The 17,233-nt window shown below is 34.5% G+C and overlaps 1 protein-coding gene and 1 long non-coding RNA gene across 3 annotated transcripts; one reads left to right on the top strand and one right to left on the bottom strand.

Moving 5' to 3' along the window:
• Positions 1-7,155: 7,155 nt before the first annotated feature.
• On the top strand, positions 7,156-9,663 carry LOC109214327. 2 transcript variants are annotated; one of them, XR_002066156.1, is made up of 3 exons: positions 7,156-7,371; positions 7,498-7,578; positions 9,575-9,658. It is a non-coding gene; the product is annotated as an uncharacterized LOC109214327 (long non-coding RNA). The 2 variants fall into 2 exon arrangements; XR_002066157.1 differs by having other exon boundaries at positions 7,157-7,371; positions 9,580-9,663.
• Positions 8,779-12,378, bottom strand: LOC109214326 (wall-associated receptor kinase 1-like). The gene is made up of 3 exons (XM_019378240.1): positions 11,396-12,378; positions 10,845-11,000; positions 8,779-10,131 (listed from the first exon to the last, which is right to left on the bottom strand). Exons 1-3 carry the CDS (start codon positions 12,282-12,284, stop codon positions 8,924-8,926), a joined length of 2,253 nt encoding a protein of 750 aa, XP_019233785.1. The 5' UTR covers positions 12,285-12,378; the 3' UTR covers positions 8,779-8,923.
• Positions 12,379-17,233: the final 4,855 nt, after the last annotated feature.

Raw genomic sequence — 17,233 nt, forward strand, 5'->3', positions numbered from 1 at the left:
ACACTTCAATTTTCGGCCAAAAGTGCTTTTGGTAAAAAAAAGTACTTTTGGCCCAAAAAAAAGCTTGGCCAAACAAGCTATTAGTTTGTTCTTATCCTTTAATATCTATTTGGGTTATTGACTTTGGTTTGAAGTAGGTAAGTTGGCCTATTTTACATAATAGATAATCTTTATTATTATAAAAGCATGAATAAAATGTTGGATTACAAAAATAACCTTTTAATATTATGCATAATAACTCACAGTAGAAGGACATAATCGGAATTCTAAACATTAGCCTTGTAATCCTATTAGTTTTAGGACATAATACTACACGTTAGGAATCCTACATGATTACCTTTAGTTGATTTATATTACGATTTCATTCTCTTTAGACTTTACACATAAAATGCAAATCTCTCCTCTATTCCCTTCCTCTCACGCTACAAAAAGAGTTGTTCAATGTAAACGTTTCCATTGGAGCATTACCTAATTAGCTCCAGACCCTGAAGCTACTTTCTTTTTCTAAAGTAAAGGCCAGGTATACGTTTTAGTGGAAAATACTGAGTAGTGATCAGCATACTAATTACAATCAATCTTAGGTCATTTAAGCCTTGACACTGTGTACAAACACCGAGATGCATGTAAAAAGTCTACTTTGAAAGAAAAAATCTAAAGAACAAGGTAACTTCATCAACCATTAGTTTGTAATGCCATCAATGGGCGAAAAGGGCTAAATTATAAAAGCATGAATAAAATGTTGGATTACAAAAATAACCTTTTAATATTAAGTATACTAACTCACAGTAAAAGGACATAGTCAGAATTATAGACATTAGCCTTGTAATCCTATTAGTTTTAGGACATAATATTACATGTTAGGAATCCTACATGATTACCTTTAGTAATCCTATTAGTATAATTATTTTCGGGCATATAGATATATAATACTACATGTTAGCATGTAAACCTAATACCTTTAGGAACATGTTAGATTTTCTATTAGTATAATAACTTTCGGGATATGGGCATATTTTTAGCCATGTAATCCTATTGTTTTTAGGATATACTTCTTAAAAAATTCCTATTACTAATTTAATATAAAAACGTATTATACTCTGCAAATCCATTTAGAAACAAGAGAGCCTATATTTATTATAAAAGCACGAATATAATATTAATAAACTAAAATAGCCCTAAAATATTAAACAGAAGAGCTCATAGGGAAAGGACATAGCTGTATTAACTAATTTTTTTGGACTACAATAACTTCTATGTTAATTTTTTTAATATTTAACATTTTAAAATTAATACAATATTGTCTATTGAATTCTTATTAAAAACATGCAAGAAGGTTTAACAAAATCAATTTCATAAGAATCCTCCATATTGGTAATACTTTACCACTCTATAATATTCAATACAAAAAAGTAATGCTAAACGGACTGCATAAAGCATTAAAATTGAGCAAAAGATTCCCATGATAATATATTAATTATATTATATTTAAACTATTTTTTTACTCAAATAATATTTTTTTTATTATTAATTTTTCGTGTAATATAGAAAATTATACCCAATTATTAAAGAAAACTGATAGTTTATATGAGTCCACCAAACTATAGAGTACCAGGTCCTCTATGAGTTTCCACTGAGAATACTAATAAAACAGTAAGTAAATAAGACAGGGAGTTTTACGTGAAAAAATCCTTGCTCAAGGGTATAAAAAACCACGACCTATACAGCTAGGATTTCAACTTCACTATGAGCAACTTTTAGATTACAACCTATACAATCTAGGAATTAAACTCTTAATCCCTCACTAACTCGTAATACACCTATTACAAGTCACTTTGCAATACACCTATTACAAAGACTTCAACTCATGACTAACTCTAGTCACGACACAAACACAAAGGGTTTATGGTTTTACAAAGGGTTTCCTAAGCAACGCTTCTAGCTAAGCAAATTAGGAATTACAATGAAGAACAATTACAAAGTTACAACTCAACTAAGGACAATAAAATACTAGATTTAGGAACTGGTCCATAGTAACGTTAAACTTTGTTCTTGAGGCACTTGAGAATTGAATGCACGAATCTGAGAAGGCTTGAATGCTTGAGGTAAATTCTCAAGTGTTCAGGTGATGTTTTGTTGTAATACTCTTGTTAATACACATTTGATGACATCACTTGAATGATGTAAGCACTTGGTTGGTCAAAAGACAAGTGACTGCAGAACTGTGCTGCACTGTGTGCACTATTTCTGTGGCAGTCACTTTACAGCTGTACACAGTTGACTTTCGTACTGCTGTCAGGGAAACACAGGGGATCAGGTCCCTGTGTTGGTTCTCTATCTTCTAAGGTTGCAGCAGTTCACATTAGCTGGAGTCCGTTGATTAGCAATGTATACCAAGTGTATTAGGTTCCCTATCTGGTTCTTTGACAGTAAGTTTGTTAAATCATCAAAACATAAAGCTAAGACAATTAAAACCCATAAAAAACTAAGAAAATTTTTAAGAACATAAATGTGCGAGCAATGAAAGAAAAAAGTTGATAAAAGCCAATACCACTAATGACTCTGAAAACATAAAGATCTAAAAGTGGAATACCAGATCCATCTTTTTACTCTTTGAAAATAAATTTTTTGGTGGATAAAATTATGATTACGGTTAAATATTCAAACATGAGATGAATTAATATTAAGAATCTAAATCAACAAAAAATAAATTATTGGATATCGGTGAACCGTTTGGTGGAAAAGTAATAGTTTGGGAGGTGATTTCTGTCAAGTACGATCAGTAGTTCCAAAATTGCCCAAGAAATTGTAAAAGCTAGCTTGCCAAAATTATACTTATGACGTCAAATAAAAAATATTCAAATGACAAGAAATATAAAAGTAAGAACAAATCCAACATTCAGTGACTTCTTGCTTCGTGTCGGAAACGAAGAAGAGCATCCAATAACGATGATTTGGTTCTGATACAAAAAAACACCTTATATAAAGAGGTGTTCGGTAAGATACCATCACCTTAGATACCTTTAAACTATAATACAATTATCTACCTAACATGACTAAAATTGATCATTTGTGTAAGTTTTGTTGATGTCCTTTTATTTTGAATTCACGTATTATGCTAATGCAACAATATTTTTCGGCATTTAGATGATTGTTGTAGTATTATATATATAAAATTTCTCTCATTATTTAAATTTTATTGTTCGTTCATATAAATAAATATTTAAACCATCATGTGCCATTATTAACGTGCAACGCACGTTTATAGATACTAGTTATTTAAATAGCTCCAATAATCTTCCATAACTTTAGTCTTACATTAATTACAAAATTAGTTTAGAACAAATAGCTATTGAATCTTCTTAAGTTGCTTTAGGCACTAATTGTGTACACGTTCGCGTGACATAATTATGATCTTTCACAAATAAATCAAAGTACGCATCCGCGCGACTTTGATAAAATAATTTTAAAGTAATAAAGCGTGATTAATTGTGTACACATACGCGTACATGATTTTAGCACGCAAAAAATAAACAGATTGACACACATGTAAACCATTTCAAAGATTAATTTCATAACGCCATAACTAAAAGCGGTAAATGCACATAGGTTCTAAAATACTAATTAAACAATTAACTAAGCCAGGTATGATTAAAGCGACAGTGCTAAACCCACGGAACCCGGGAATGCCTAACACATTCTCCCGGGTTAACAGAGTTCCTTACCCGGTCTTCTGTGTTCGCAGACTTTAAAACAGAGTCAAATTTTTTCGATTTGGGATTTAACATAAACCGATGACTTGAGACACCATAAATTATTCCAAGTGGCGACTCTGAATTAAATAAATAATCTCATTTATTCCGATACAAAAAAGAAAAGAAGAAGAGAAAGAAGAAAGCCTATTTCGATTAATGTCATTTTAATTGGAAAAATTCCCTATTTCCTCGGGAAAAAGGAGGTGTGACAAAGACTGCATACACGCTACTCTCCTCGCCCTTTACATTAGATTTGTTGTTTTTGTACTCTGTGCATTCGCACTGGAACCTTCAATTCTAAGAGACTGCATACTAAATCTCGCTTGTTCTGATCGGCTAATTTTAGTGAATTGATGTACTTTTTACCAAATAAAAAATTCAGATAAATTTATGAATTCCTATAACAATTTCATGTTAAAATACATAATAACTGAGTTCTTAATATAAATATAGGGCCATATTATTGAGTTTGTGTGAACTCATAAATTATAAGCTAGGTCCGCCCTTGATTGGTAATCAGATAACAACAAATGCCAATTAGCTGCATGCATTACCTAAACATTGAAATAATTATTTTAGGGAAGGTCAGCATTTACGGCAGCGATTTTCTTCGACAACCAAAGAGCTGAAAAAGTGAAAGATTGATTAGTCAATTAGAAAAATCAGTTTACTTTACCAACTTATTGTTATAGGGATATTTACTTTTCTACGACGATGCCTAAGAGGAACTTTAAATTGACTTATCCCTCCTCGCTATTAAAAAATTAGTTAACTGAACCAATTTATTGTTTATTTACTTTCCTCCGTAGCTAAGAAGAAGTTTGAATTGACTTAGCCCTCCTCACTTTATTTATTTATTTATTGAACCAATTTATTTATTGGAAGAGTGAATTCTGAAATATACATCTAGTTTAATTTATAGTATTTGTTTTACGTATATAATAATGGGAAACTTACACAAATGTCCCAAATAAATCTCAACTTACCAACCTCTAGCCATTAGTCATAGACTTACCAAAACTAGCCAACAAAAATTGAAAAACCAAATAATAGGGTTCTTTCTCTCAAAGAATCACATGCAAAAATCACCTTCCATATTTTTAAGCGTGATTAGCAACATTAGACACAAGACGGAAAGGAAATTTCATGGACGGGGTAGCAAATAAGGTGATGAAATACAGAAATCTATACAATATTCCAAAAATCTAAACAAAAAAGGAACTTTTTCGATGGGTATAGTTGAATTTCATTGAAAATATATAGATAAGTCAATATACAAAATTTGAGGAAGATTGGAGGTGATTTGGACTGGTTTTGTATCAAAAAACGTAATTAAATCGAGTTCAAAAAAGTCTTCTGCGACACATGTATCAAACATGTATCACGCATGTATCACACACACAGGTATACATGGATATACATGTCATACACAATTGATACAAATATGATACATATGTGATACACAAATGATACACAGTGTGATACACATATCATTTTTTTTTTCATGTTTAGGTTTACTTCGAAATTTCAATTCAAACCAACTTCAAAACTTCACCAAATCATCCCAAAACTGAGATTCAAGCTCCTTAAGTTGTGCCCAATCTATTATAATAACACCCACTCAAAACAAAGCAAAAATTTGATATTTTTTGCTACAAATAGCTAATTGGCTAATTTGGCTAATATTAGTAATATTTTATTAATTGGCCAATTTTTGTAATGAGCTACTTATAAATGGACATAGCTGGTAATTTCCCTATAATAATTCGAGACAGAAACCGTACATTCAACAAAATATTTGAATTTGTCACTGGCTAGATCATAAGCTCAAGAAACTTAAAGTATATATTGGGTAAAATTTAGAGTACAGATGAACTCCTCATATGTGGCAGTGACAATAAAATAGAGGTGTGTCAGCAGTCAGGTAATAACGGATAAGGTCGTATGACCGGTTTCATATCTAACAGTTCTGGGGACGCAAGGCCGGAGGAATAAATTTAGAGACAAGACACCGGCTGAAAAGAAATTAAATTAAAGGGGCAACCGTCACAGAAGATCACAATAGTTATTCTCAACGTTACATAGTCATTACGAGGCACGGGGGTTTTATTTATCTTAAAGAGGGCGAGATTTGAGGATTTTGCCTCTCAAATTTAGCTATAAATAGAGATATTTGTACTCATTGTAAGGTCACGATCCAGAAGAATCCTCAAGAACAAACTTTCCTTCTTTCATTTTTATAGTTCTATACAAAAATATTTATCTGTGCTTCGTTTTTAACTTCACCCCAATGGACTTCATTTGAAATTCAAAGCTTGTTTCATTCTTTAAATATCTTTTATAATGCTATTTTTTATTTATAGTTCCGCTAATCAGATCATTTTATTTTAATTTACGTGTTTATAAATCACATATATGAATTCAATTGTAACAATTACAAATAAGAGAATGATGATCGGCTAAAGGGATTTAAGATGCTTTTTGAGTCAAATGGGGCAAAATTTTCTATTGGTCGGTAAACAACGTAGAAAATTCTGGCTGCATGGCATTTTCTCGGCATTAACTTTCTTGTCATTGTCTGTTAATCTTTTTTTTCTTTTACTTTCGTTATTCTTTTACCCTTTTTGTACATTTCATCACTTAATATAGTAAATTACTAGGTAAAAAAGAAAAAGAAAAATGATACCGTATAGTCGTTGTAAAAATAATAACCGAAAAAATATATAAAATTTATATTTTCTTTTGTATATATATACATTCTGTATGTTACATACAAAAACTATACAAGTTCTATATATACATATTTTCGACTAACAAATATAAATAATTTCTGGCACGGGAACCATCTCATAGATCGTCCTCGGTACAAAAGGTCAATTCAAAGTCATGTAAAGAACAGTACGAAACTCCCAAATATCTTACTACTTCTAATATGCATCTTACATAGTTAACTCTCTACAGTATTTGATCTTATTGTGTTCTTTTAGATAATAATCTAATAATACAAAAGAAGGCGGGAAACAAATGACAATATTTGTCATACTAATAGCAAAGTGGACCTTAATACTGTCTTCTTTATAATTTGACACTCAAAGGCTCTTTGTGAAAGATTGATCAAATACAATATTTTTTTCAAATATTAAAAATAGCAATTTTCAAATGAATTTTCAAATACAAATTACTTATCTCCAGATGTACTTCTCTAAAAAACTGTTTAGATAAAAATAGTTAATAAAAATTAGATTAACATGATTGAAAACTGTATACAATATTATATTTCTTACAAAAAAAATTCGAATATTCGCTTAAGAAAAAGTTAAGCCAAAGTTTAATATTTAGAGAAGATATTAAAGTAAAACTTGAATTAACACAAATATACACTCATTTCAATTAAAAATCATTTAGGCCCTTGAGTTGTATGCCTAGTCTTTTTAATTTTTCTTGGAAAAAGAAAATAGGGAAATGAAAAATGGAGGGAAATTCAATTATTTTTGGGAAGAGGAAACTCAAAGAAAGAGAGGGAACTCTCATCGATCCGAAGCTGAAACTCCTATCGATTCAAAGTAGAGGAATTTGGGGATTCGAATGATCCATTCTCCAGTATTTGAATCGATTCGAGGTGATTTCATGTCTCAAATCATAGATAATTCGTAGAATTTGTGACGAATAAGATTTTGACCTAGGTTTAAAAATTGGGGATTTCCAAAATTGCATCAGTTGCTTATGTTTGTTTTCTCTTCAACAGATTTGCATTTGTTGTTTGTTACCGGTGGACAAGTTGCATTCCTGACTAATCCCTTATCTCCCAACGACCGTCGGCCATCAGGTTAATTTTCTCTGAAATTTTTCTTTTTTACTTTAGTCTAAATCTTTGCTTCTCTGAATTTCTACGGAATTCATTTTTCTTGTTTGATCTTGTTCGACTCCTTTCCTAATCTCAACAATCCGAAAGTTAATTGCTGTTTGTGGCGGTGCATAAGGTAGCGGTTTCAACCGCCGCTATATACTTTGAAAACGAGCTCAGCTGGCCTGTTTTGTTGTAGTGAATTAGAAGTCTCATCACACATCCTCCTAGGTATGAAAAGCATAGTAAATTAGAGAAATAAAAAATTAAATAGTGGGTTCCTTCGTTTTTATGGTTATTTCTTAAACGGTGAGGTCTTTTCTGCATGCTGGAACCTTTACTTTATACTTTAATTTTGTATTAATCAACTAATTGATGTTATTAGGAGCTTGTATTGTTCACACTCGTTGCCTCTACCCGTGAATTATCCAATAATTTTCATTTAGACACCTGGTTGTAGTTGGGGAACATCTCAAGTTGTCAGATATGTTATAATGAACCCTCAATGCTTAGATGACAGAGCGTGCATTTTCTAATTTAAATTGAGCGTTTACAGCAAAGACTTCCACAGGAAAATATGGAAGTTTTGCCAGAATTTTCTGGCCATTGTCTCCCTTTTTCTAAAGTTAACCATGATTTTTTGGCCATTCTTCTTCTATCGCTGGGAAATCATTACCATGCGTTCCAACCGGTGAAAATCTTCTCAAATGCACCACTTTCTGTTCCCGTTATGGAGGATCCCCGCCTCTCACCTACATTTTTCCTTCTCCGTCTCCAGCACCATCTTTCTCTACTGCTTTGCAGTTTGCACCACTCATGCACCACTCCTTCTCAAGACTTTGATCAGGAGTGTGTGAACTCCTATGTCGGTGGAGTTCTTTTTCTTTATTGCTGTTTTCTTTTTTGATTTGTCTTTTTCCACCCCAAATTTAGGTGCTCTAAATAAGATTTTTTGGCATAGTTTTTTTTTTTTTTTTTTTTGGGGGTGGGGGTGGGGGGTGGGGGGTCGATGTATTCTGCTTTTTGATATTTTGACACCACATGGAATGAGAGGAAGGAACAATGTGAGGCAAGCAACCATTGCTTTCATTAATGGGGTTTTTGAAAGCGATTAGGGCCAATTAAAGAAAACTAAAATTCGACCCTACATATACATAAATACTCATGTAGCGACCAGTAGTGTATCATAGTAATTAAGCAATAAATAAATTATGGAAGTTGATCACATAAAAACACAAATATCCTATTAAATTGTTGGGGTTTTAATTAGCAATGAATGAATGATCATATGAAGATGCAGATACACTAATTTATGAAATTTCAATAATTAGTCATTAAAGAGGGGGTTTTCTTCACGTTTCGTGCTAATTTCGGTGCTTTGTTGATCACTTGATGATGTATCATAATTGGTGGAAGTGTACATTAGTACACTATAAAGGTCCTCCTGTTCACTGATCATTTCTCCCATTTGTAGTTGATTGTTTTCTTGATCGTGATGAGCCCATGTACGACTACTATATTTAGTAAATCCTTCCAATTCAGTTGCCACTTCTTTCATAGTAGGTCTTTCTTCTCCTTTTGTGTTAAGACATCTAACCACAAGCTCACCAATGGCATTAAGCTGCTCCAAAGAGCCTTCTTTTAAGACCTTATTATGGAGAATCTGAAACAAGCGATTCTCCTTCACAGAAACTTTGAAATACGCAGCTAAGCTCTTTTCTTTATTGGGTAGAGTTAGATCAATGGCTTCTCTTCCCGTTAATAACTCAGCGAGAACTACACCAAAACTGTAGACATCACTCTTGTCTGATAATCCCATTTGTATGCCTTCAGGGTCTAGATAACCCAATGTTCCTGGTATGAGTGAACTCATATCAGCCTGGTCGAAAGGTCTTAGCCTCGAAGCCCCAAAGTCAGCGATCTTTGCTGTGTAGTAGTCATCTAGTAGTATATTTGCTGACTTGATGTCTCTATGTAGGATAGGTGTAGAAGCTGCATAGTGGAGATAACTAAAGGCATCAGCAGATTCAACAGCTATTCTTAACCGATTTTGCCAAGAAAGCCAAGGCATTCCTCCATTGGTATGTATATGGTAGTGAAGGGTACCATGAGATATGTATTCATAGACCAACAAAGGCACTTCAGTCTCTAAGCAACAACCCAATAGTTTCACAACATTTCGGTGGTTAATTTGAGTGAGTATTACAACCTCATTTATAAACTCTTCTATTTGGTTTTGCTCAAGCTGTTTAGACTTCTTGATTGCAACTATGCGTTGATCTGGTAGAATCCCTTTGTATACTATGCCATTTCCACCTACTCCAAGGATGCGATCTTTAGCAAAATTGTTGGTGGCTTTTTTAAGCTCTTCAATGGTAAACACCTTATTTAAATTCGACGATGTCTGCTGCTTTAATAGCATACCACCATTTTGCTTGAAGAACTTCTCCCGTAATTTTAAGATTTTTCTCCTTTTTATACCGAAGTATATCCAACTGAAACTAACCAGTAGTGACAATAATCCTAGACCTAAACCTGCATTTGAATAGAGTAGAATATATATATTAAGACAAACATTGGGATAATTAACCCGTTGACCAATTCTTGTATAACTTATACTTACCTGTTTACTTATTCGGCCTTAAAACTTGTTACGTCATATTAAATTATATTGGTAGCGCAAGGAAAAGAAAATTTACACTGTCATTGCAGGTTACCCAAGTAGTTGAACAAAGGAGGATCTTCTCTAAATCCAAAATTATCCCCGCCCTGGTACCCCAACCCACACAAACCATGCATACCCCTTTTTGAATGTATTGAGCCATTACAATTTTTCCCCTATAGTGAAAACACAGAAGGAATGCGCTGATGATAGTGTCCCATGCTTGCATAATGGCATGTACTACATGAGATTGGTGAGGGGTATTTTTGCCCAAAACCAAAGAATAAAATTGAACTTTTGTTTTTGGAAATTCATTGAATATGTACAGATTATTAATTTGGAACTCAGAAACTTTAATGATTTAGAATCCTGAACCTATAAGTTTCAAAACCTTGCTCCGCCTCTGCGTTGACTACGACTAAAACTACCAAAATTTGGATTTCGTAACTAATTATTTTGAGGTTGGATCTATTATTATAACCATATTATTATCCAATGTTTAGTTTTATATCTAAGGTTTCATAGAATTTATTCACCTGCTAAATTGCTCAATTGAAACTTTATTCATAGTATTGTGTTTACATACCAAGAGATAACTTCAAGACGGGGAGATCACGTTCCTTCTGGCAACCACGTCCCTTCTGGCCGTCACCAAAGTATCCCTTCGGACAGGAACACTGAAACCCTCCAGCAGTGTTTTTGCAAATTCCATCACAAGGATTCTTTGTGCACTCATCGTTATCTGTTAGAGGAATACTCAAATTAGTGCATTGGAAAGGAAAATTTACCCCTTGTTTGGGGAATGGGGTGGGGTTGAGGGAGTTCACAACTGCTGTTTTCTATTTATTTATTTACTTCGCATATTGCCGCTAACGTGAATTCACGAATAGGCAGTTGATGCTTATGCAAGTTGCAACGTCTAGATTTGCTTAAACTGTGAGAAACTAGAGTTTTTCTTGCTCGAAAATCCAATGGCTCGACGAATCTGTATTCGTCATCTGTAGAACTTAAACTCGAGATCTATGGTTAAAGCGATTTATTCCAAAAAATCCAGACTTACGAAACATCCTGCCAACTGTAACAATCCAAAGTTAAAGTGAACATATGTGCATGTATAGATTAGGCTAGAGCACAAACCTTGGCAGCCAGGAGTAAGGTAAGGATTACCGTCATATCCTTCCTCACAAATGCAGCGATAACCTCCTCGCCCACTTTCAGAATCAATGCACAGACTATGTTCCTTACATGAATATGCAGTGGAGTTTTTAACCTCACTGCAACTTTGATTCCCAATTGCCCAGTCAATCACAATAGGTACATCTTTCACTATTCTGCTTACGAAATTCGGGTCTGTTAAATCTGATGCACCCCGAAACGTAAACTTTTCGTGCTCACCAAGGAAGGCATAGCCACAAGGGTTAAAGGACCAGACCTTAGTATGGTTAAGCATGCTAGTCACCGTCCCCCAAAAGGTCATCAATCCCTTAGGGATGGCTGCTTGACAGCAACCAATCCCGGAACAAGTCCCATTGCTCGCATCCACACTTCTTGAACACGAAGTTATACATCCAATGTTAAAATCACGCCCTTCATACAACGAAAGACCAGAAGCTAAAGCCAAATCATCACAGCCTACGAGAGTCAACCTGTTATCTTTATCAGATAAAGTGAAAAACGGGACTCCTGTGTCGATTCTCATAGTTTTTTGGCTAGCTAGTTCGCCATTTTGTTCATAGCAGCTGCCTGTGAAGGTGTTTTTGACTCGTATTTGGCTAGTTGATATGTCGAGGACCTCAATATTTCCAGTGTTGAGATAGGCAATCGGAGGATCGGATGAGGTATCACACCTGATGTCAAATTTACGGTTTATAGAGCAACCGGCACCTATACCGATCCCAAATGGGTAGGGAACAGTCATGTTTCCGCATTTCGGTTGGCAGCCAGGTTTAGTGTGGTTGGTGATGATGGTGCTCTCTATTGACATAGCTGACAAAGGTAGAAGAAGAATTAGGCAAAGGAAAGCCATGTTTAGTACTTCAGGCCTGCAGGCTAGCTAGCTAGTACTATATTTAGAAGTGATATAGCTCTTTGCCCTCATCATAGCTAGACTACTTAGAAGAGGGGCAATATATATTATGGAAATCAATATGAAATATGTTTATATTTGCAAGTTCAACATTTCTTGCATGTTGACATTTCTTTTGAATTTCAACAACAACAACAACAACAAAACAAACAATGACAATGACAACCAGTAAAATTCCACAAAGTGGGTTTGGGGAGGGTTAGGAGTGTACGCCAGGACGCTTACCCCTACCTCACGAAGGAGTAGAGAGGTTGTTTCCGAAACATTTCTTTTTGAATTCAACACCTTTAATACTCCCTCTGGTTTCAATTTATGTGACATAGTTTACTAGACATTAACTTTGAAGAAAGAAAGATATTTTCAAAACTTGTGATCTTGAACCATGCCATACATGTGTGACACAAAAGTGTCGTTAATGGTAAATGAGAAGTTCAAGTTAGATTTTTTTCAAATTGGAAAGCCATCATTTTTTTATGGATTTTAGTAACAGGGAAATGCTGCCATAGTAAACTTGATACGGGAAAAAATTGCAGAGACCTAAAAAACTTGTTGCTAAAATCTAATTCTTGAAAAATTATGATTACAATTTGTGATAGAATGAGTATTTTTGTATCTTGTTGGAGCATTAAAAAAGATCGACATCTTGTCCATTATACATAAAAAGTATATAGGTCTCAATTACTTATTATTTCCCTTATTGAAATCAAATAATAATGCTGCAACCTTGAAGAAGACGTGCTCTGCATTTTAGAGTTTCCAATGGATAATAGGCCTATTCAAGTGAAAAAGGAACCGTATTTGCCGCTGTAAAAATAATAGCCAAAAAAATATATAAATTTGTATATTTTTTGTATATATATACTTCTGTATGTGATATACCAAAGTTATACATTTTTTCGGCTACCAGATGTAAATAGTTTCTGACGCAAGCCAAAAGTGATAATACCCCATTCAAGTAAAATACTTCATATGTTCTAGTTGAAAAGACTTTGAAGGTGGCAAATTTCTCTCTACAAGTTGACACTTAAAAATTCTTCTTTGGTCAACTTGCTTTCGAAGCTTTGCCATTATTGGTAAGGCGAAGAATTCGATTGGCTGTAAATAGAAATTTTTTCAGATGCTATCATTTCGTAAAGAAAGCAATAATTCTTTCCCACCAATCCATAATCAATTTTACTTATCCCTTTTAAGGTGGTTTTCAAATGTTAACATTGTTTTCAAATGAGAGTTAGAGTTACATTAAAAAGTACCTCTAGGTTATCCCTTAACATGGTGAATCCAGGGACGATTTAGCCCTGTAGGCAACGGTTTTATTGAATTCCATAATTATCAACGCGGAGCAACAATTTTTATGTGCAAAAAATTCAATACTAAAAACGTTCAATGTTGAACCATAAAGTTTAAATCTTGGATTCGCCTAGAATCTATTCAAACTAGAATTGGATAAGGGTGCTCTGATACTTCCATTGCATGCTGAAAAGTGGTGAAACAACACTTGTACTTGTATGTAATATCGTTCCAACTTCCTCAACTCATGGATTTCATCCAGACACCTAATCATGTTCAAAACTAGTGTTTGTAATGCATCTAATTGTTGACCAGCTTATATGGGGTCCGATATTTACTGAGCTAAATATTATGTATACAGTATACACGTGTATAAAGAACGTGAATTGGAGTGACACAAGCTTGGCCAGCTTTATTCAAACTTGACGGTCAAGTTCCCGTGCTACTTCCGTAAGTACGCGTTGGATGAGCCTAACACCGCTGTTACTTTGTGCTTCTCATTTTGATAGGGGCAGTGCTTGCAGCTCGCTCACTTGTCTACTAAATGAGCCTTCATTACCCGCTATTTTGATTAAAACACGACTAAAATAGAATTAAAATTAATAAGCAAAATCAACAACTGCCACTTAATTAAAGCAGACTATTGGTCTTAATTACCATTTTTTTTGACACCATTTTGGAAAACTTTTATTCGGTTACTGCTTTGTTAAATTCCGTTAGGTTCTTTGTCAAATACTAACGTGATTTTAATTCCATATTCTTTGGGGTGTAACTTTGGTTGTTCTTTCCTCTCGAGCTTTTTTTTCTTGTAGAAATATTCCAAAAGAACTTGAAGAGAAGACGTCTTCTGCAAATAGGTAATTTTTTTTGGAACTTTTGGAGAGACTTTGTGGGTGGAAATTCCTCCGTACAAGTTGACACTGAAAAATTCTCCTGGGGCAACTTGCTTTCAAAGTCTTTGCCCAATCCCCATTATAAATTGATCCTGTCATTGCATCACGTTCCCAGAAATCTGTATTGAGTTATAAATCTTTTATATATAAGCTTTATTTAATTTAGTTTGCTTCTTTTTAGAGAGTATGTGGTTTACTCTTAAAAACACTAAGTGATATTTTAGCCTGAAATAAGAAAAAACTTTAGCTTTCAACTTCTACAAACAAGTTTTAAATTTCACAAAATTTCTATATCTATATTAAAAATTAAATACGTCGTTATATCAGGTTTGAACCTTTCTTTGTTTTTTTGGGACGGAATTTGATTTGATGTAACAAGCAAAAGCTAACGAAATTGCTGGTGTAAACTAATTTAGAATGGAAAAAAGTAACTAATTTGGAAGACAAAAAAAAGTTCAAAGTTTCAGCATAAAAGGAAAAAAAGGTAAAGGGCAAAGGGGAAAAAACTAATTAGGTCAGTTGCCATTAAAGTTATAAAGCGATTCCAACAGTTAAATTCGTTAGGAGAGGCAGTCAATTTAGTATGCTTGGAATTAGGATTAAATACACCCAATCTTTTTAAATTAATTATTCTTGTATAGCTTGATTCGTGATCGAATTTGAGTTCTCTTTTATCGTGCATAGTTCCTCGTATTCCTATGTTGTAGGTCATGCAAGGGTTATAATTGTATGAATTAAGGGCAGCCTTACTCACGAAGCATCCCGCGTTTACGTAGGGTTATAGGAAAGATCGCACCTCAAGGAGGTGTGATGTAGGCAGCCTAACGCACGAAGCATCCCGCGTTCACGCAGGGTTCGAGGAAAGATCACACCTCAGGGAAGTGTGATGTAGGCAGCCTACTATAAGTGGCTGATTTCACAGCTCAAACCCGTGACCCATAGGTCACACAGAGACACCTTTACCATTGGTTCAAGACTCCCCTTCTATAATTGTACGAATTGAATTGATTAATTATNAGATCATACTCTTCGCCAGTTATTGGATTGGAAGACACGAGTCGATTTTATCTAGGGTATTGCTCGGGGGCTTCTTTATTACACCATGACTCAAGGTTACGTATCATTCACAGAGATCTAAAGACAAGAAATATCCTATCAGATGAAGAGATGAATGCCAAAATATCAAATTTTGGCTTGGCGAGGATAGTTGAAGGCAAAAGCACACAGGCTAACACGAAAAAAGTTGCCGGAACTTAGTAAGTATATATACTTACCATTTTAGCTTTCTATACTTTTTTTTCCAAACATGAACAAAATTGCAATTTTGTTGGCCCAAGTAAAGTTTAGTTTTGAAGACTGACAAAGGAACTCAGACATGAACCAGGTCCATCCCAGTGGAGCACAGATACAGATAGACTTTAAGCATGTGAGATGCACGTGAAGGAGATAAACCTAACTTGACAGTAGCGAATATCTCCTAATCGTGATTTAAAAGGTTGCATATTGGATAAGGAGAAGAACTCCTTAATCAAAGAGAACACGGTTTAAGAAAGGGAAGGAGTTAGAGGTTGAGATCAACTAGAACTCTTCCACTAAGAAAGAGTAGCATCCGAACTTTAGTCAATCTCTATTTACTAACTCTATAAATATCAGTGTTGTTCTTTTTTACAGGTAATGCACATAAGCAGAAGTTAAACGTGAATCGAGAGCAAAATAGCAAGGCAATTTTGCAAGCAGTTCGTGTGTGATTCAAGTGTGCAAACCTGAAGCTACTTGAACCAGTTCCAAGTGTCTGTCTTTTATTCTAGTTCAATTGTAGTAGGTGGTTTCATAATGTACCTTTCAGCTTTATCTAGAAGCAATTGTATTAGGTACTCAAAGTTTTTAAGTTAGAGTTAACTTGAAGTTATCGCAACAATTAGAGGCTGTGTGCTACAACGGGATTAGAGTTAGTCCTAGGTTTACAAAAGAGTTTTTGTAAATGCAGTTTTTGGCTCAGTGATTTTAGTGGAGAGTTTGGGAAAATCCTACTGGAAAGTAGGTCATGGTTTTTTCACCTTTTGAGCCAGGTGTTTTTCACGTAAAATACTTGTGTTCTTTACTTTTTGCATTTACTATTTCTGCAATAGTAGGTTAAAGAACACTTAAAAGAACCAGGTCATTCAATAATCAGTTTAAGCGAAAAATTGGTCACCGCACAAATTACCCCCCTCTTGTGTGGTATTGAAGTATAAAACATCAATTGGTATCAGAGCATGTTATCCTTGAAGAGGCTAACACCTTAGGAACAGATTAAGATGAGTGCACCACCTGGGAACTGGGAAGGACAATCCACTGTAAGGCCTCCACTCTTTAATGGCCAGTACTACTCCTGGTGGAAAAACAGGATGAGAGATCACATCATTGGAGAGGATTATGAGCTATGGGATATTGTCACTGACGGTCCCCTAGCTACCTTGAAGAAGAATGCTGAAGGAGTAGATGTGCCAAAAACAAGAGCTAACTACAATGTTGAGGACTTGAGGAAGTGGGAAAAGAATGCTAAGGCCAAGAAATGGCTTGTGTGTGGACTTGGTCCAGACGAGTACAGTAGAGTTCAAAGCTGTACCACTGCCAAGGAAATCTGGGACACTTTGCAAGTGGCTCACGAAGGAACTCCTCAAGTGAAGAGATCAAGAGGAACACTGTTGTATTCTCAGTATGAGAATT

This window comes from Nicotiana attenuata, unplaced genomic scaffold, assembly GCF_001879085.1.
Source record: "Nicotiana attenuata strain UT unplaced genomic scaffold, NIATTr2, whole genome shotgun sequence".
NCBI lineage: Eukaryota > Viridiplantae > Streptophyta > Magnoliopsida > Solanales > Solanaceae > Nicotiana > Nicotiana attenuata.

Excerpts from the sequence above, each read along its gene's own strand:
- LOC109214326 (XM_019378240.1), bottom strand. The coding sequence starts at position 12,284 with ATGGCTTTCCTTTGCCTAATTCTTCTTCTACCTTTGTCAGCTATGTCA. Across the intron at positions 11,001-11,395 it reads CCTTACTCCTGGCTGCCAAG|ATAACGATGAGTGCACAAAG; the intron begins GTTTGTGCTCTA and ends TTCCTCTAACAG. Across the intron at positions 10,132-10,844 it reads CGTCTTGAAGTTATCTCTTG|GTTTAGGTCTAGGATTATTG; the intron begins GTATGTAAACAC and ends ATTCAAATGCAG.